The 20126-nt window shown below is 44.0% G+C and overlaps 1 protein-coding gene across 3 annotated transcripts in view; it reads right to left on the bottom strand.

Annotated features, from left to right (window-relative positions):
- ACBD6 (acyl-CoA binding domain containing 6) overlaps positions 1–20126 on the bottom strand; it is an 89992-nt gene that overhangs the window by 43445 nt on the left and 26421 nt on the right. For all 3 annotated transcript variants that reach the window (XM_074876953.1, XM_074876955.1, XM_074876954.1), the window contains exons 4-6: positions 19819–19901; positions 8902–9007; positions 2028–2117 (exon numbers count right to left, since the gene is read on the bottom strand). In XM_074876953.1, the coding sequence (XP_074733054.1) occupies positions 2028–2117; positions 8902–9007; positions 19819–19901 (279 nt within the window). The remainder of the gene's footprint in view (positions 1–2027; positions 2118–8901; positions 9008–19818; positions 19902–20126) is intronic.

Genomic DNA, 20126 nt, shown 5'->3' with positions numbered 1-20126 from the left:
AACCAGCACAGTTCACAGCCTGGTCTATTAAGGTACCCTAAAACTGCTCCTAGTTAAGCTCAGACAGGTGGGCTGCAAACTGCAATGGCTAAAAAAGTTGCTTTCATAGAATCACAGAATCATTCAGGTTGGAAAAGACCCTTGGGATCATCGAGTCCAACCCTCAGCCCGACTCTACAAAGTTCTCCCCTACACCATATCCCCCAGCATCTCATCCAAATGACCCTTAAACACATCCAGGGATGGTGACTCCACCCCCTCCCTGGGCAGCCTATTCCACTGTCTGACCACTCTTTCTGTGAAAAATTTTTTCCTAATGTCCAGTCTGAACCTCCCCTGTTGGAGTTTAAAGCTGTTCCCCCTTGTTCTGTCACTAATCACCTGTGAGAAGAGACCAGCACCAACCTCTCTACAATGTCCTTTCAGGGCGCTGTAGAGAGTGATGAGGTCTCCCCTCAGCCTTCTCCTCCTCAAAGTAAACAGTCCCAGCTCCCTCAATCTCTCCTCTTAGGATTTATTCTCCAGGTCCTTCACCAGCTTCAGTGCCCTCCTCTGCCCTCGCTCCAGCACCTCGAGATCTCTCTCGTATTGAGGTGCCCAAAACTGGACACAACACTCCAGGTGTGGCCTCACCAGTGCAGAGCACAGGGGGACTATCACCTCCCTACTTCTGCTGGTCACACTATTTCTAATACAAGCCAGGATGCCATTGGCTTTCTTGGCCACCTGGGCACACTGCTGGCTCCTGTTCAGCTGTTTGTCAATTAGAACCCCCAGATCCTTCTCTTCCGGACAGCTCCAGCCACACCTCCCCAAGCCTGTAGCGATGCATGGGGTTGTTGTGGCCCAAGTGTAGGACCTGGCACTTGGCCTTGTTGAAGCTCATCCCGTTGACATTGGCCCACCGATCCAATCTATCCAAGTCTCTCTGTAGAGCCTCCCTGTCCTCATGCAGATCGACACTCCCGCTTCACTTGGGGTCATCTGCGAATTTACTGATGATACACTCTATGTCCTTATCAAGATCATCAATAAAGATGTTGAACAGAAATGGTCCCAACACCGAGCCCTGAGGAACACCACTTGTGACCGGCCTCCAGCTGGATTTAGCTCCATTGACCACCACTCTCTGGGACCGTCCATCCAGCCAGTGCTTGACCCAGCAGACCGTTCGCTCATCCAGGCCACGGCAGCCAGTTTTTCTATGAGAATACTATGGGGAATTGTGTTGAATGCTTTTCGAAAATCCAGGTAGATAATACCCACAGCTTTTCCCTCGTCCAATAGTTGGGTCATTTTGTCATAGAAGGAGATCAGGTTTGTCAGGCAGGACCTGCCTTACGTAAACCCATGCTGACTAGGCCTGATCCCCTGGTTGTCCATTATATGACTTTTAATGGCACTCCGTTCAGTTAAGTCAAATTGTGTTAGACATGGCGACCCCAAGGGGGTGAGGTGGGGATGGAAATGGCATAAGCCATTTGACTTTGCCCTCAGTCAGCACTGAGATCCTACTGTAGCTGTCACATGCCCTCTATGTGACCTGAAGCATCACCTACCCCTGCAGCTTGCTTTGCCGAAAACAGGCATTTATCAATGCTTTTCTGGCAGGCAAAGTGTGATTCTCTTTCCATTAGTCCACAAAGTTCTGCTGAGAGTGTAGTGTTACAAAAAATACATTGGAGAACGCACTTTATGTAGGAAGCTGCCAGACACCTCGTGTGCAGGATATCCCTCTTGTCATCAGTACCGTGAATGACATTGGAAGCCACAGCCAGGTGGTCAAAAAACTTTACTGCAGGGAGAAGTTTCAGCAAGAACTGAAAAAGGCCCCTTATGACTATGTATTTCATGCAACCAAATTCTGTTATTTTTCCCAGGTTACCTTTTTCGGATGTTCTTTGCCGTGACAAGTGCACTGAGAGAACCTGCTATGGAGTTTTGGAAGAATTCAGCTTCATGCAAAACACTTGGTCAGGAGCCTACGTCACACATCAATCAAATTCAACTTTTTATTCCTTTCTTACCTGGCTGTTAACATCAGCAGCGTGCTGTAACAGTACTGAAACCAGCTCCTTGTGTCCTCTGTCACATGCCCAGTGGAGCAGAGCCCGACCCTGCAACATCCAGAAGAAAATTAACAAAAGCCAGCCAAAAAAAAAAGCACAGGGAATCACAGTCTTGCTATTAAGTACTGAGTACCAGTAACAAAATTAACAGACTTTTTAAAAAAACTACAGTAATATTAGTATGTAACATACTGTTGCTCCTGATTTGGACTTAGAGAATAATACTAGAAATGTTAAAAGTGACACATAGTTCAATTTTTCATTAATTTAGCATCCAGCCCACAAGCCAGCAAAAAATTTAGAGGGGAAAAGCAGCAAAGCATGAAAAGCAGGAGCCATGACACGATTTGTTTTCCTATATAGATTTGGGATTTTGACACTTGTGACTTTTCTGGGAGCAACAACTTACACAGTAAGGGTTAGATTTTCAATACTAAGTCACTCGGATGCCAAGTGCCAGGAAGCTCATTCCTCTGGTAGGTCCAAAACACTAAACCCACCGGCCCTGCCTCTGCTGCAACAGAAGATTAAAACTGGGTGTCTGGGCAGGCATCACCCGTGACCATCCCCCTCTCAGCTCTGCAAGATGGGCTGCTGCATCCATGCCTCCAGCCCCTCCCAAACCTCTGCAGTTTTCTTCCCATCCCCTTTCTACAAGTCTCTGCACACCTGAAGTCCCTCTGCATCTCTCTGCCACCACGGGAGGGGATGCAGTGGAAGTTCAGATCTTCCTGTCAAGGACATGGGAAGTGGCACAGGACCCCTCTGAGGACTGACACACACATCTAAAACCCAGCTGGCCTTGGGAAGGGCTATGGAAGTGCAGGATGGAAGTCAAGCTTTTGGGGTTCATGGGTGCCTCTCTGATTCTGAGCTAGAACAGCCAAGTCTGTGAAAGGTAATGCCTGTTTTTGTGACAGGACATCACAGCAGAGCTGTGATACAGTTTCACATGCTTTAACAGCCCTGCGATGAGGCTGGAATGCCTATCTTCTTATAGTGCAAAAATGCATCCCAAGCAGTAACAGAGCCTTTTGACAAGCATCTCTAAGGCATTTTCTATGAACCATAGAAGATTTTATGCTGGCAACTCCAAAGAGGAAAGGTAGCTCAAAGTAGTTTGAGGTAGAAGGTTTTCTTCTTTGCTTACTATGTACACTTAGTAAATTAGGCTTACTGTTAGTATCAGCCTCCTGATTTAGGACAGCATGTGGCACACTTGCAGGGGATTCCTTGGAAATCACCCTGCAGATAACCAGGAAATCATTCCCCAAGCTGTGACACCATCAGACCGACCTGTTTTCCAGTATGCTACACAAAACAGTCACAGACCTTCACAGATGAAATCAGTTAAATTAGCCCATGCCTGGTTATAAATCTCTCAACAGAGCAGTGGGGAACAAGGTGAGCAACTCATTTATCTGCTAATGGGGACCGTGAGCCAAATTTCCCGACCACGGTGCCAAAACAGTAGGAGGGGCAGAAGACACCTGCAACTGAAGTTCACACTGCTTCTGCTGGATATTCTCAGGCAGGGTAGCAGAGGTAAAACATGATTTTGAGTCAGGAAATGCAATGTCAAGACACAAGGCATTAGGCTTTTTAACACACTTTTTGACCCAGCAAGTAATTAATTTTTGTAACACATAATTTTAATGTTACACTAATTAACCTTGAATTAGAATGAATTTTCTGACAATGACTTTCTATGGAAGCACTGATGACATCCATAGGCCATTTAATGATTAATGTTCTTGCACTCAACACCACCATCAAAGTCTAAAAGGAGGAAAGAGTACAATTTAAAACAATCGGTAAACATGGAAACATCTTTTAATTCATGCTTAGCATCCTTAACTCATCTCTGGCCTGGTAATTAGTTAAGACTTAGGATTTTAGTTGGACAAATACCAACTTTTTTGTGCCACAGATGTTTTACTTCAAAAGAAAGAAGCACGATCTGCAGTATGCACAATAGCAATAAATACTTCAGCAGATTACTTCTGTTTATATATAGGTAGAGGAATAATATTGTAATTACACAGGAGTAATTACTGTGCAATTACCCAACAAAATAAAGGCATTTCTATCAAAATTCACATTACAGGTTACTGGCTGTAACATGCTGGTTTGCATTTGTCTCTGGACAAGCAGAACCTTCATTTTATTGGTGCTGAACTTGGCTGAGACCAATAAAGGAAAAACCAACAGTTTGGGAGACACGGTGCTGCCAGTTCTGTCAGCTCAGGGGTACTGCAGCACTGTGCAACTGGTCCCTTCCCGTAACACTGGAAGGCTGGTTCTCCTGCAAATGTTGCCTTTTGAACAAGACAAGAAACTGAAGCCTGATCATCTGTAGTCATTAAAAATCTCCTTGTGCTATTTGCAGGAGTATGGATTTCAAGACTTGGGCCAATTCCACTTTGGGTAATTACACTCTGCTTACCTATATATTTTCTCTGCAATTCTAAATGGATACAATATTTTCCAATTAGTGCCTTAAATGGCTCTGCATTGTAATTGTGCACTATTAAAAAGCTGACACGTTCCACCCAAGAAACGTCTGCATCCTTGCAGCGTGCTATGCCCTAAACACAGGGTGTAAGGGACTTTGGAAACCTTCTGTGCAAGAGCACACTATTTGATATGGAAGTAAAAATACCTGCAGAAGAATATCAACCTACTCACTGTATAACAAAAAGCATTACTAAGAAACTTGTATCTAAAATAAGATAATGTTCACTACTGTTTGCATAGTATCAGGCAGACTAAAATGCTCAGGAGTTCTAGCTAATGTACTTAGGCAGCTAGACAGCTACTAAGTCCACTTGTTTTCCATGTCTACCTTAAAATAAACAAGACAAACTTAAACTGAGCGTACAATCCAATTCTTTGTATAGCACGGATATCACCTATGCACGTTGAAAAATTTTTTAGTCTGCACAGCTGCTGCTTTACATCAGCATATAACATGTGTTTGTGTATTTAAATAACATGGCAGAAATCTTAAGAGCCACAGATTGAGCTTTCCCAAAACACTTCCCATATGACTATTTCATTAAGCAGTGAGAGTCTCAAAGCAAGATGAATAATTTCATATAGGAAAGCAATGCAATATTGAGGTCTTGACTGAATGTAATCAAACATCAAGGTACTCCCTCCATGCAATCCAAACACAACAGTTGTTGCAGAAGTTACTTGAGAGGATGCATTTTCCCCTGTCTTTGAAGTATTAAATAAAAAAAGCATAAAAATAGCCCCAGTGCACTAACCCTGCCTCTTAAATCTTCTGTGCTTTGCTTGGATAACCGCTGCCAGCTTGGCCAGCTTCTGCAGCAGTTTCTCAAGCCAACAGCACATCAATTTTGCTCAGCTCCAAGTCACAGGGTGTTCACAAACAAAGCACAGGACAGGGATTTGTCTCAGATATACCGAGTCTCAGCAGACAAACGGATGGGAATGATTTTCACATCAATTAGCCAATGCAGAGAAAGAGGAGAACAAAGCCAAACTGAATGGATGTGCTACAATATTAAGCCATACTTCTAGGCACGATGTTTGCAGCTGTAATGGCTATACAGCAATGAGAGCCACTCTAACTTGTGGCAAGTGTTTTATTACAAGTAATTAAGAAGAGAACGGCTGCATTCCCCTCGTGATAGCAAAAGCAGTGAATGGAAGGGCTGTTGTTGCAATTATACCAGTAAACTTCAGATTTGATTTGGAAGTCAATCACTTTCAGAGCTCCAAAACATTTGAGGAAGTTTTTCTAATGGGAGTAAGCCTGTAAATCCAGAAGTATGTGATTCTTCTTCAAACCCATTTTTTCCCCCTGTCCTTTCCCTGGCAAGCTGGCACCAATTTGGCACTTGCTGTCTCAAAAGCATGAGGATCGGGGACTAAGTGAGCATCATTTCAGATGCCTTTCATTAAAGTTTTGGCAAGGGCTTAAATAAACTACACAGGTAACATGTTTGTTTACTGGGATTTATCCAACAATTTAAAAAAAATTCTCTATCTACAACCTCAAGAGCCCTTGGCACAAATTACAAAAGCAACTCATTTATGTCTTTGAGCAGTTTCTGGTTTGTTAAAAGTTGAGGAAATACTGTTCTCAAAAAGGCAGCAAGCAATCCACACTATTAGCATGTGCCTGCGGTGCCTTCACAGCCACAGTCCATTTCTTATTTCATTAGTCCTGCTGACATACGCAAGAGAAACGGGTTGTTCTAGTCTGTGCTGCTTCTTCTAAGTGAATGCAAGCCATTCTGTTGAACTCTGGGCAATTTAGATACAGTAAATGGAAGCTTGTACATGATTACTGTCATTAGATCCTTTGTTTAATTCTAAATGGAAGTTTATTATATCCCAACTGTTAGCAGGTATGCTGGCTTGAATGCTGTACATGAAGATTGTTATTTCTTGTGGGGAGAAGACCACTTATGCTTTGAGAGTTGCCAAGTGCATCTATCTAAACCCCAGACACTTCTATTGCCCTTCCTGAAATCCTTTTGCTTCAAGTAAGTTGGCTTGTCCTCATTTTACATTTTTATACTTGATTTCTCCTTTTGCTAACTTATTTCAGGTTTGCACAAAATGAAGGGATACAACTACATACTGTACTAACCCATCACATAGAAATAAAATCTAAACACCTTACAACCTCAGTCAAGGCTTTATTGTGCAGGGAAAGGCCGAGCCTAGCGTCTTTGCAGTTTAGCATGAGACTATTTGGTGCTTCAGTAGATTTTGTTTCATAACAAGTTAACTCTCTGTATGTATCCCTGCTGCCATTTTAAATTTATATGCATTTAAATCAAAGGATTGACAGTGTGAGTTATGCTCAGAGGACTAGGAGAGGCATCTTTTGGATATGGCAGGATGTATTATACAGTAACACTAAAATAGTTAATAAAAATGACAAGATTATGCTTGCCTACACTTCGCTCTACCAAAGGCTCAGTCTGGGTTATCTCCAGTCTAAAATGGGTTCTAAAACATCAATCAACCTGCATGATATTGGAAAATAAGTCACCCTCAAGACTGTGAAGAACACATTTGGATACCGAACAACATTGATAATGGTTTCAGCTCTGTAACAAAACATGAAATAAATATTTCTTTCAGATTTTTCTTTTTGGTATGCTTGCTATTTTTTTTTTGACCAGTTAGAGTCAAGCCTAAGGAAGCCAGCACTTTCCACTTCCCTGTTTGAGCATTTGCTGGAGCACTGAGGCTATAAGAATTTCATCTATGGGGGAATTTTGCACCAGTGTGAATCTTCCCATGAGCCCTTCACAGGTAGGCAGGGTTTTCAGCTCCTCTCTGTGCTGAAGCAATTCCATACTCTGCAAGAGTCGTGTGCTAATACTCATTAGTTGAGAAACAGGTCTTCTCTTACATCAGAGACTCATGGATAATTCCCGAAGAGGATGTCACCTGGCAGTTTTCAGATCTGGCTCTAAACATTTCCATTGTTAGAGCACAAAAATATTTCAGTCATCTTTCACCAAATATTTTGATTTTTAAAAAAACAAAATTTCTTTGGCTGAAAACAAGCACGTTTGTTGTTTGAACACAAAGGAAGGCATGAGCTTCTGAACCCTGCTAACTATAAAAGAGCATCTTGCCAGTGAAAATCAAGCAATGTTAACACGATGTTATTATACACTTATTGTAAGCATGCGATCCCAAAAATGAGCTTTTGTTAATGAAATGTTCTGTGGGACTGCCCTGGACATTTACTTCTATAACCTGTGATCAGCAGAAGGAGGGAAGGAGCTCAGTAATGGCGCTGTTGCAGCGACTGTGTGGCACATGACAGTTTCAGTTCATTGAATTTATGATGTGAAATTCCAACCCTGATCGTGAACACCCTCGCTCCTTTCCTCTGAAAATTAATTCACATGAATTCCTGATTAATAATAAAAGGCCCTGCCATCAGCATTCAGAGCCCCAGCCGGGGCTGTCATGGCTCAGAGGGCAGAAATCTGCTTAGAGCTACAGGAGAACCCAACTGAATTTGTGGCGTCTCAGTCTATGAATGTGTAAGCACTTCATCTGTTCACCAAAACACAATGTGCTGGAAAGCAGCGGGCAAAAGTAGCTGTACATACGATGGACCATGAGCAGGGCTAGGTGGCAGTATGCAAGCATCGAAACCAAGGCAATAAAGCTGGTACTGCTACATTTCCTGAACAGGAATCTGTCCACACCAGGTGTTTACTTTTACCAAGAAAAGGATCAAGCCAATTCACAATTTTAGACACTTATCTTTTTCTTGAGGTTTCTGGCAATGCCTGTATTATCTCTCTAGGGAGAAATGGCGTTTTTAAGTTTGATGAGCAGAAAAAGACTGGACGATGTCACTGGTTTTGTGAAGCTGGAAAGCCAGTGTCACTCATTTGCCCTCCACCTGGGAATGATGAAAAGCTGACAGCATGGCAGAAATCCTATTTCACCCGTAAACAGAGTTAATTGGTCAAAAAAGCCATTTTCCTCACTTCCTACTTCTCTTTGACCACATTTCATGTACAAGGTGGGGAAGGGAGGTATTCAGAAGAGCTTATCCTGCAAGCAGCTGTTGGTGTTGCTGAAAATAACATTGAAAGTAAGTTTCTGATATGCTGCAGCATCACAGTTACACACTGCTAGAAGACCAGTGGAAAGCTATTTTCAAATAGATTATCCCCGTCTCAATGACCAAGTGTTTGTCCAACTGTTGTAGTACCTGGTTACAACAATTCTAACCAGGGAATTTTGAAAAGACATGGCACTGAATTAATACACAAACCAGTTAAATGATAGATGGTCTTTATCTTTTTCTCCATACCTCCTCATCTGTGACATTCACATCCACTTTTTTTGATCGAATGGCTTTGGTTACATAGTCAATGTTGTTTTCTCTGCAGTAATCAAAAATGTTCTTGTCCTCTTCCCTATTCAGGAAACAAAAAAGCACCGTGTTACTGCATAACACAAAGGCCACACGCACATCATATGCTCTAACTTTGCTACAGACATTTCAATACTATCACTGGACCGAAACAGACACCTAGTATTGCACATGCAGGATAACATGGTTTTCTTCCCAAGTTAAGAGACAGAAGATCCTGCTTCCTAGAGAACAAAGGTTGTTTTTAATAATATTATGCCAGGAAAGAGGTCAGCTTACTCCTGTGAACTGGCACAAGAAGTCTAGAAAGTTAGCCAGCAGAAAACACATTCAAGTCCTGGTATAAGTCAATGCAATCCCACAGAAGAGAAAAGGCTAAAGCTTCTCTTCTTCCTGCTATACAAACTTGTAATAGCCACGCTGGGTCAGACCAAAGATCCTTTTGATGCCATCCATCTCAGACAGTGGCCACTAACAGTGGCTTGAAGAAAAAAACAGAAGAAACAGGACACATGCAAAAGCAATCTGTCCCTGGTTGGATCCTCCCAGCTTCAGAAACTCAGTGGCTGAAGGACTTCTGTAGCTAGAGGCTGCATCCAGATGAGCATATTTATCAATCTCTTCCGGGTCCTTTTTCCACTCTATTCTGCTCTTTAACCCGTTCATACTCTTGGCCCCTCTAAAGGACAAGCTCTACAACTTAGTATTCTGTGTGTGAAGGGGTGAACAGTGGGCAAGTACTTTCTTTTGGTAGCTTTAAAACAGGTGCCTGCTTTTATTGGGTACTCTCTCCTAAGTAATTGTCCAGGGACTTGTGAAATCTTTGGTGTTTGTCTTGGAACCTGGCCACAGGGCTTGGTTTTTGTTTTTTTATTTGCCAGACTGCAAGTGACCCAGTTGCACTCCTTTTTGCATTGACAGTGTTAAGACAAGGCTTGACCATGATCTCTGCTCAGAGCAGCAGGCTGGCATATGCAGAGGGACCAGAATGTGTCTCTGCCAGGACACCAGTGTGCTTAAACCTGCTTGCAGGCACAAAGATCACGTTATGGTGTCACAGGTGCCCGAGTTATACTTACAGTTTCTTCTAGAGCTAAAAGCAAAACCCTGGCTTCAGACACAGTAGAACTTCTGTCCTTACCAGCCAACCAAACAGAACCTCTAAATGAAGTTAAAGACCTTTCACGGATTCTTAAAACATTACGGAAGAGCTTTGTACGAGTGACTGGAGCTACAATGCTTCATGGCAGCTAAAAAAAAGCAAATGTTAGGAATCTTTAGCAAAGGGACAGAGCAGAACTAAGACATTTTTATCTTGCTGTATAAATCTGCATTCATGTATCTAATGACGGGAAGTTACTGGCACCAGTCTTGCTGAGAAAGTACAACTCTCCTACCATCCATGCTGGTATGCCAGTGGAAAGTTACTCATTCCAACTCAGCTCATTTTTCTATGGAAAGGGCACTATGCCATACTAGCACGAGGCAACTTTACAATAATACCTTTAGGTATAGATACAACTGTGTTGCTAGTAAGGAGTAAAGAAAAGAGGTCATTGGTTTTCTAGAGGTAAACCAAAAGCTCATGTACTACTCTTTCTAGTTTCCAGATGAAAACTATGGCTCAAATGAACCTGTCAGTGTTGGTGCGGGACTTGGCAGCTTCGCCAGAGTTAAACACAAAGTAGTTGCCTCTCATGACATCCCCAGTTTTCAATCACCTTAACTTAAGTTGGTCTGGATGTTCAGCAGAACTCAGACCCAACAGCTTCAAAGGAAATTCCTCATGAAAATGGGAGGTTGCTGGAGCAGGTCAGACCCAGTAGGGAGCTCGTTCTGCTGTGGGCCTTTCAGTCAGGAGAGAACAGCCTCTGCAACACAACTGGGCAGTCTGAGAACTGATCCCCCAGTGCCAAAAGGCGATAGTACTCCTGTTCATCTGCCCTGCTCTTGAACCTCACAGGCTGAAGAATGTCAGAGCAAGGAAAAGTAAGATCTAAATGTTATTTGCATTTCTGAGCAATGGATTACAAACAAAAAGTGATGCTCTTTGACCTGTAGTCCCCAAAAGATGAAAGTACCAATGCCACCAAGACCATGTCCCCTGCTCCCATCAGGACAGGCAGACGTCCATGACTCAACTTTGACTTTGTCTCTTACTGTTATGCATCTAGTTTACTAAGTTACACTGATTCGTCACACCTGAAGCATGTTTCCTTCCTCAGTGACAGTGAAAAGTGGGAAAAAGTGATGACACTCAGATCCAGCAGTAGAGTGCTGCTTTCTCCAAAGTCTGACCTCTCTCTCACCTTGCTCCTTTAGTAGCACTGTTATCCTGCACATCACCCCTACTGCAAGCAGTCCTTTCAAACAACTGAGTTGCACCTTTCTAGTAAAGAGCTGGGTGCCACACAAGACTTCACAGTCCATATTTAGGCCTAGGGACATTACAGAAGTCTTCCAGTTTCTTAAGCAGTCTCTCATGAACTCATTCGTTGGAGGTCTTGTCTGCTCACTACACACAAGCTCCTGGGAAACAGATCACTGCATGCTTTAGATGCAATTGCTTTGAATTCTGGGGAAAAAAGAATCGCATGGTGGGATTAGAAAAGGCAAAAGCTCATACTGCTCGAGATGGAGCTTGACAGATTCATGAGGGAGGTCATGAGACATGCCTGCCCCTACTAACAAGGCCTGATTTGATACGCTGGGAAGTCCCTCCAGCCCTACCTTGTTAGTCCAACCTCTCAAACACACCCTTGGCTGCAGAAACGAGCCTTTTGGGTGAAGCCGCTTTTCAGACAACACTGTACAGTAACTTGGTTCCAGCAGCTTTTTCCCCATTGCACAGCCATATGCACTTCATTTATGACAGATCACTCTTTCTTCCATAGCACCAAAGCAGAGCTTTGGACTCTTCTTGCTGGAGAAGTCCATAACCATCCTGGATTGTTACTCCTGGACAACTTTCTGTGTCACACCCATGAGCTCAGGCTGTGCCCTCCATCCCTGGCAGTGATGCCACCCGGTTAGCTGGGCACCGGCATTCCCCCATGCGGCAGAGCCCGGGTGGCTCAGCCCCACCAGACCTCACACAGCAGCGCCAGAGGGACCAGGAGGTACCTGGCAGTGATAAAGCAACTGACTGTGCTCCCCAGGAACATGCTGCAGGGGCTGCACCAGCGGGGAGAGGGCACCTTAACACTGATGTACCAAAATCAGGCGCTCTTCCTACCACAGCCTCCAGACAAGACTTCTACAGTCTCTTCCCCAAGGATATTATTATTGTCTGTAAGGCGAAAATGACCTGACACAGCCATTTGGATATGATTTAGCTTTTCTGGAATAACCACCTCTGCAAATGCTCTATATATCCCCCTTCCAAAAAACCACTTTTCTTTCAGAAGTCTCCACAATGGAATTAATCCAGAATAGCAATTTCCTCACCTGAAGATAAGGTTTTGGGAAATTTCGTCTTTCTATTCTGCATTTATATCTCGAGCTTTAAACCATTCCTCTGCTCCCAATGCCCCCTTTAAAGAAATTAGCATATATTACCTCCAACTTTTCTATAAATACTAACAAAGATAAATGAGCCCTTTCCTGAACAGATTCAAGGGAAGTCCATACAGTCATAACAAAGACATTTTACCTGCAAAGAGAACAGTCACCTGAAGTTGCACTCCAGACATTTAAAACAATTTGATCTAGTTGTGTGCTAAAACCAGGAAGGGAAACTGAGAGAAGAGCTCAGAGGAGCTAAAACCAGATTTTTGGAGGGACCAATACTAGGGAAAAGCTCCAATTGAATGGTGTGAACGGAATAAAGACAAGTTACTGTTATTTACAGACTTTGCATTCAAAACCACACAGGACAAATAAGAAACAGAGCTTACAAACCTTGCAACTCAGTTTCCCCCTCCCGCCCTTTATTTCACATGAGTGTATGTGAACATACTCAGTAATCCCTCCACTGTAGTAGCTACAAGAAAACAAAAAGGATGCAGCATTATTATCAGACTGGTTCCTACCAGGAATTTGCACTCCACATAAAACTGGTAAGAGTCAGCAACAAGGCCCAGAAACTGGTAGAAACAGTCTAAAACCAGACAGAAGCACATCAGAAATACAAAAGTAAGTGACACTGCAAAGACATTGCTCAGATAATGTCAGGGGGGTGGTGGGGGGGTGGGGGGGGTGTCGGGGAAGGAGGAGGACGTCAGCACACACACACACACACATGACATGGGCTGGACGCATCACCCATAGCATTTCTATGAGTATTTTCAGAAAAATATCAATTTAAGTAAAAATACAGCATTCAGAACATCTTCAGATGGAAAGATCATGAAACTCAACCTAATGGGGATGTGCACAATTATTTAAAACCCACAGGTAAAAGGAAGACTGAGATGCAATTTTGTTTCCACGTCAGATTGTGTGATATACAAGCACTGGCTCTTTTTGTTGAGCTAAAAAAGAGTCTTCAAGTCAGCGACCACTTGACTGTCAGTAAAGGCAGCATATGTGTTTACATCTCTTTCCTGACGATGGCCAGAAGGGTTTCTCTTCTCCCTTGCTGACACACGTTCAACCCCCAAAGCTATTTTCTTCTGCTCTCCCCCAGAGATGCTAACTCCGATTTAACGTTGAGCTGAAGCGTATCTGTTGCCCGCAGGTAACACATGGGCAGTTTTTTCCATCCTTGAATAAAAGGATGTGGAAGAACTTAAACCAAGCCATCTCTCCCCAGGCTTGGAAGGCGTCACAAGCCTTCTTCATAAGCTCTCCAAAACATGTGTTGAGCCAACAGTTTTTAAACAGCTCATGGAAAAGATCTGGTGCCAGTTAACTAGGCTTCACTTCCTTCTTACCTGGAGTGCTGTAAGCCTCCCTGCTTTCTCAACAGCCACCAAGACTGCCATGAAAAAGGACACAGAAGAGACTTAAAATTCAGATATTCTACCCTCGTGCAGAGAGCATCCTCCAGGTTTGCCCCGTCCCCTTCCTCCCCCCTCGCAGGTTACCTCCAGCACAAAGCTCTGGGCAGAGGGCTGCGATCAGGTGCTACCTTGGGTGTCCTCTCCCCTTTTCCCAGGGCTGGTCCGAGCCCCGTCCCCGCGGTGCCGCTAACAGGTGGCTTCACCCTCCTGCTTGGCACGGGGCTGCCGAGCGAGCGGGAGCGCGGCGGAGCGGAGCGGGGCAGCCAGCGTGCGGGGAGCCGGGAGACGCTCGCAACACTTACTGTTTATGTCGAGGCCCTCGGCCCCCAAGGGACCCATTTTCACATAATCTATAATTATCTCTTCGCTTTAATCGCCTCGTCACTTCTGAGGCTCTCCTGGGCACAGGAAGAGGAAAAGCTCATTAACTGAACCTTTTCTCCTCTCTCCAGCCACCCATAGCTTTTAATTGCTTGGTGTTGTTATTATCTATCAGTGCAACTGGGATCATTTTCATAAGAAAGGGTGGTGGGAGGGAGGGAGGCAGGAGCGGGTCCCTGAGGTATGCACCACAGACAAACCTTTGCTTTCTCAATTATTTATGCCAGCTGAGGTTTTACAAGCTGAATAAATCCATAACTCAAGTTTATTTTGAACTGGCAGGCCGTCCCGGGGGAAGTGTTGCCCACTTGCCGGCACACTCGCGTGCCGTCCTCCGAGAGCAGCCGGGACATAGTGAGACATGTGTCATCCAATTCCCCACCCGTTGCTGCGTCGCCGCACACACTTGAGTAGATTAGCGGCAGCACCGGAGAGGAGGCGGCTGTGAAAACCCCAAACAGGAGCTGCCACCGAAGGATGCGCTCTCCCAGAGGGAAGGCAGGCCTGAGCCAAGCTGCCCCTTTGCACAACAAAGCAAAGCCCCAAGGGTCACCGCTCCGGGGACAATAAAGGTGGGGGGGGAAGCAATAAACTTGGCAATCATCTTGAAGTCAGGGACCTGCCCGCTAAACATCACCAGAAGAGCATCCATTTCTAAATAACACTGACCTGAAAAAAACCAAAACCCCAGCTGCCTGGACCCGCAGGTGTTTTGTTTGAGACGCGCCAGGGCTGCCTGGGCTCCGCACAACCGGGAAGGCTCTTCCACAGGGATTGCACAGCCCCGCGTTTATGCGAGCGACAGACATCTGTGGCGCAGCCACCCAAACGCACGCACAATACCAGCACGAGCCCGTAATTCCCAACACGGCAAGGATGCCAGCTCCCACATCTCTGCAGCTTTGCACTCATTTCCAGTGCCGGCGTTCCCAAAAGCGGGGCTGGAGGGAGAAAACAAAACCTGTGCTCCGGAGCGCTGGGCTCGTCTCAAAAGGCATCGCCGCTCTGAAGCGGCATCCTTGCAATGGATGCTGGAAGTAGCTCTTTAAAATTCAGCAGCCTTTGTGCCTGACCACACGCAGCGACCTCTGGTATTTTCTGCCAAAACAGTTCATTTGTCTCGCACAACAACTAATCAATTCCTGAGGCCATCCATCACGGGGGCTCGCGCGAGCCGGCCCGGCAGCGGGGCCAGATGGCGGCTGTGTTAGTGGGATTAATACAATTCTGATAGATTACACGGCATCAGGTGGGCTCCCGAATACGAGGGGTGCCCACTCCGCACCCTGATCCTAAACAGAACCCCACTCGCGACTGGGGTCGCTCCTGAGCATTATGGGAAAGGGTGGAAGTTTCTACCAGAAAATGGCTTCTTCAGCATCCCTCGGGATGGCAGAGGTGTAAAGGATAGCTCAGGGAGGCCTCCGTGCCCACTGGCAGATGGCATTCCCATCCCGGCACGTCGAGGCCGCGTGGAAGCAGCCCACGGCAGAGTGCAGGAGGGCTCCTCCAGTGGAAGTGGAAAGGGACACAGACATTTGGCAACATTATTTTGCATCCTCCACCTGCCAAGTCAATGCTTTCGTTTGCTGGAAACGCTTATAAACTGCCTCCCCCTTGCCCCCACTTTAAAAAAAAAAAAAAATTTGAAAAACACCTTTAAAGTTGAATTTCCAACGCTATGGGATTTTTGGCATCTCCCTCGGTTTGTGTCTTAGATTAGATTTATACTGGTGACACATCAGTCAACCTCATCTCACTGCTCATTTCCCAGGTTTGTGAAACTGTAATTATAGCTATTTGATCATGAAAGAGCTCAACTACTACTACTTTTGTTCTGGTAGTAGGATCAGAAAAGAGACATAAAGCTTTATGTAGCAGTAAAAAAACCCCACCATTATACCAAGCCTGAAATCACAGATAATTTCTAAATCCTTTCTTCCAGGGGAACCTCCAAGTCCCATCATCAGTCACCAGCACGCGTTATTTTTATGTAATGCCCGAAGTGAGATAAGTGATTTGCAGAGAAACACAGAGGCAGAGCACTATGCTAATACACTCTGCAACTGCTCCTCATTAGTCACTGGGGGTACTTGAGCTCTTTATTACCAGGGTTTATTAATGACTCCTAATTGATGGCCAGTGCCCAGCACCCCAAAGTAAATAACTACTATGCCTCATTAGCTCAAGAGACCTCCTCCTGATTTGAGGATTGATCTATGAACACACAAATTGCACTGATTTAACTAAATCTCTTTCTAAATTGATTTAATTAGATCGGTATAACCTGTTTCTATGGATGCTCTTGAATTTATTTGGAATCAGTGCAGTGTACTTCTGTGAGCCAGACTGACCATTTTTCTATCTTGTTCTCAAAGTAGAAACATTTGAGATAATTAGTGATAAGGTAAAATCAGCCTTGGCACCATCCCAGTTCCTCCTACTTCTGATCCACCTAACTTTAGGGTAGGGTATGGTAATTCCACTTTGTCCAACATTTACAGATTTGCACACTAAACCTCAAGCATTTCATTCCACAAAAGGAATGTAAGCATTATTTATGCCTAATTTTAGACACTTGGTTTGAAAGCAATGGCATTGCTGCTTTGCTTAGTAATTTACTGCTGATGGTAAACCAGTGGTTTACACCATTTAAAACAACATCTCTTGTCTTCCTATTACATAGGAGCAGCTTGGAGGAGGTTGATCATTTGATAAACTGTTCAAAAGCTTCTGGTAAGAGTAAAATAAGCACACTTGCTTAGGTGAACCTTCAAAACTCTGCACTTGCATTCCTGCCTATCTCCTGGTGCAAGGCAAGGTTGTGATGCTGCTGGGCTCCAGATAAATTAAACAGCCTTTTCTCACCTTTGCATCCGCGAAATCCTAAAGGGCATATGGTGGGCTGGGTTTGGCAGAGTAATGCCTGCTGAGAAATTGCTTCCAGCAGTCTGTCAGAACGCAGGGCTGATGAGGACTTGAGTTTTAGTTTTCAGTACACAAAAGGTTTTTTTGCTTATTCCACGCTTCCTTAATATGATCCTGTAGCTAGAAAATATTTACCCTATCAACAGCCCTGGGAAAGAGAGACTAAAGTGGTTTGACTTATACTCCAATTTTTGCAAGCTTGTTGTAAAGCTTCAGTAGGCCCACCATAGACAACTGAGTCAATAAAATAGTCTGTGTGCATTAAAGTTTCTTTTCTCAGATCTTAGGTTTTGAGGTAGCATGTACATACATGTTGAACTTACAGCATGGGACCTACCCGTAACGATCAATGTGTTTAAGTTTATACTGGCTCAAGCTATTTAAAGTTTTCTTTCCCCTTAAACATTCTACAGAAAATGCCTTATTTTTTAAAGACTACATTCTATTGACAAATGCACTGAAGTATTACTGAATGTTAACCTTATGTTCTTGTTCACAGCTTCAAAAAAGTCACCCTTCTCAGGTGAGTGGTATTACTATCAAACCAACTCGATCCATGCTCTAGAGAAGCTTGGATGCCAAACTGAATGTCTAGAGCCATCCTTCTTCGGCTCATCTGCTTGCAGATTTGGTACCAGTGCAATTTTGCTGTTTAGGGCTGTGTTTTTACTATTATAATTATCACCATTAGAGATGTGCCTATACCTGCACACATTTATTCCCTGTTCCAGTAAGAGAATGAACTGTAGACAAAAGCCATAATACCTGGGCAACTGCACTGAAAAGCTGAAGCTGCACAACCTGCATGTGGATGAGATTATGCTGACACTTGCTCACTTCCTATCTTGCAGCTGAAGACACTGATGATGCCTGTGAGGCACGCTGTGCTAATGGACCACAGGAGTTTCCATTCTGCCGGCAGAGTCAGGAGACTTCATTTAACTCACTTTCAGCAGAATCACCCTATTCCAGCCATGTCAGAGACTATATCTGCCTACAGCCTCATTTTGCAAGGACTACAGCTATGCTATACTGAACATACAGCACCTGTTCCTTATGGTATGTTTGGAAAAAATGTATTCAGATTTGGAGCTGCACTTATCTTCAAGTCCTGCACAAGTCATGGAAATAAAAACAAAAATGTGGCAAGAAGATTTAGACTAGCCAAGCCAACCAAAGCACACTGTTTTCCTGTATATTGTGCTGTATTTCATACTCAGGAAGGGGCACAGGCAGTACTTGGGATAGCCAAGACTCTGAAAGCACTGCAGGACGAAGCATATCTCATACTTAAGCAGCCAACACTGGGCAGCACTGATATGTTCCACTCCTAAAAGAAGAGCTTGAACAGGATTTAAACCACAAGGTCAAACTATGAGGTCAAGGATGTTGGCTGAGACCTACATTGGCAGGGAAGAAAAAGGATCTTGTGGCTAGTAGAAGTGCTATTCCTCAAACAGTGTGTTAAACCAAGGTCACACCTGCCCACCTCTGGTCAAGGACCAGGGGCAAGTTAAAGATGCGTTGGCTCTCCATGTGAGGTGGAGGAGGCTATTCCTGGCCAACTGTTCCATCTTGCTATAAAGCGGATTGCAACACCAAGGGAAGTACCCGCACTACTGCCGAGCACAGAACTGCCACCCAATTTGCTTACACAGAATATCCATATCAATTTCCACCTGAGCTCCTTGCAAAGGAGCCACCTGCTCAAGATTTATTTTTCATTAGTTTGTGACAAGGCAAAGAAATGCTGTGTTAGAGTTTTAACACTTCGGAAAAGTTCTCAGCAAGCTTGGGAGGCTGTGTGTAGAGAAATCAGTGTTTAATTTCCTGGGACTAAAATGATGCAAGACATTCAATAAAACAAATGGCATCACATACACATAAATGGGTGACTGCAACATGACAGCAAACACTGCTCAAAAATTTAGTCTTCCCTGACTGTTCATTTTAACTAAAAATACGATGCTGTATTCTGAAAGATCCTCCAGACAATCATTTAGGTATTGGAGTTAATATTATACTCATGATTAGTAGTCTGGAACAGTAAAAACCAACCAAACAAGAAAACCCAGCTGTCCTTATTCAGTAGCTAATGTCACTTACTACTTGCACCTTGACAGTTTTTAAATAGCAGCCATTCTAGTTCAGTAAATGCACTTCTGCTATGCTAACTGCAGAAGCTAGAAAAAAATTAATTTGATATAAGGTACAAACTCTCCCTGAAGGCAAACATTGTCCAACATTAAAACCTCCACTGAACAATCCTTAATGAATGTATTGGTAAAGAAATAACTATTTGAAAAAGGTAGCGTCTGAATAGCTTTCTATTAAAAATATCCAATATTACCTTTTCTTAGCCATATAACTGAAAAATGGGAAGCCTTGCCCTTCCCCCACATCTCGCGCTAGGGAAAGGTTACTACCTGGCAATGATACAGGCAGTTATTGATTTAAATGATTATGGACCTGAAAAGTTCTTTCCTGTCATTTATTATCCTGTTGTAGTTGCCACCACACTTGTGCAATATTAAAAAAAAAGCTTAACAAAATGACGTTAGAAAAATACTGGTTTTAACTGAAGTCCAGTGCGGATAATCACCTGATTGTTTCTTCTTGATACAATGAGCTGACAACTGGGCCTCCAAATGCAGTTTTGCTTTCCTTTCCCCTCTTCTCTGTCATCTGAAAGAAAAAGAAAGATTGGTCCAGCATCCTGGCTCCCATTCCGTTCCAGCCTGTGCTGCCTCTCCACCATCTCCCACCCCTTCCCTTGCTCCAGAGGTGGGATCAGCCCTCTGGAAGCCTCATCTTCACAGCAGATGGAACTCCACGACCCTACTCCATCCAGAACAGCTGGATGGATCCCTCAGCAAACTGGATCAATGCTCCTCTGAAGGTGGCCCAGAA

This window comes from Strix uralensis, chromosome 8, assembly GCF_047716275.1.
Source record: "Strix uralensis isolate ZFMK-TIS-50842 chromosome 8, bStrUra1, whole genome shotgun sequence".
In the NCBI taxonomy this organism is placed as follows: Eukaryota; Metazoa; Chordata; class Aves; order Strigiformes; family Strigidae; genus Strix; species Strix uralensis.
Note: the sequence above shows the minus strand (reverse complement) of the source record. Positions and strands in the feature narration are given on the sequence as shown.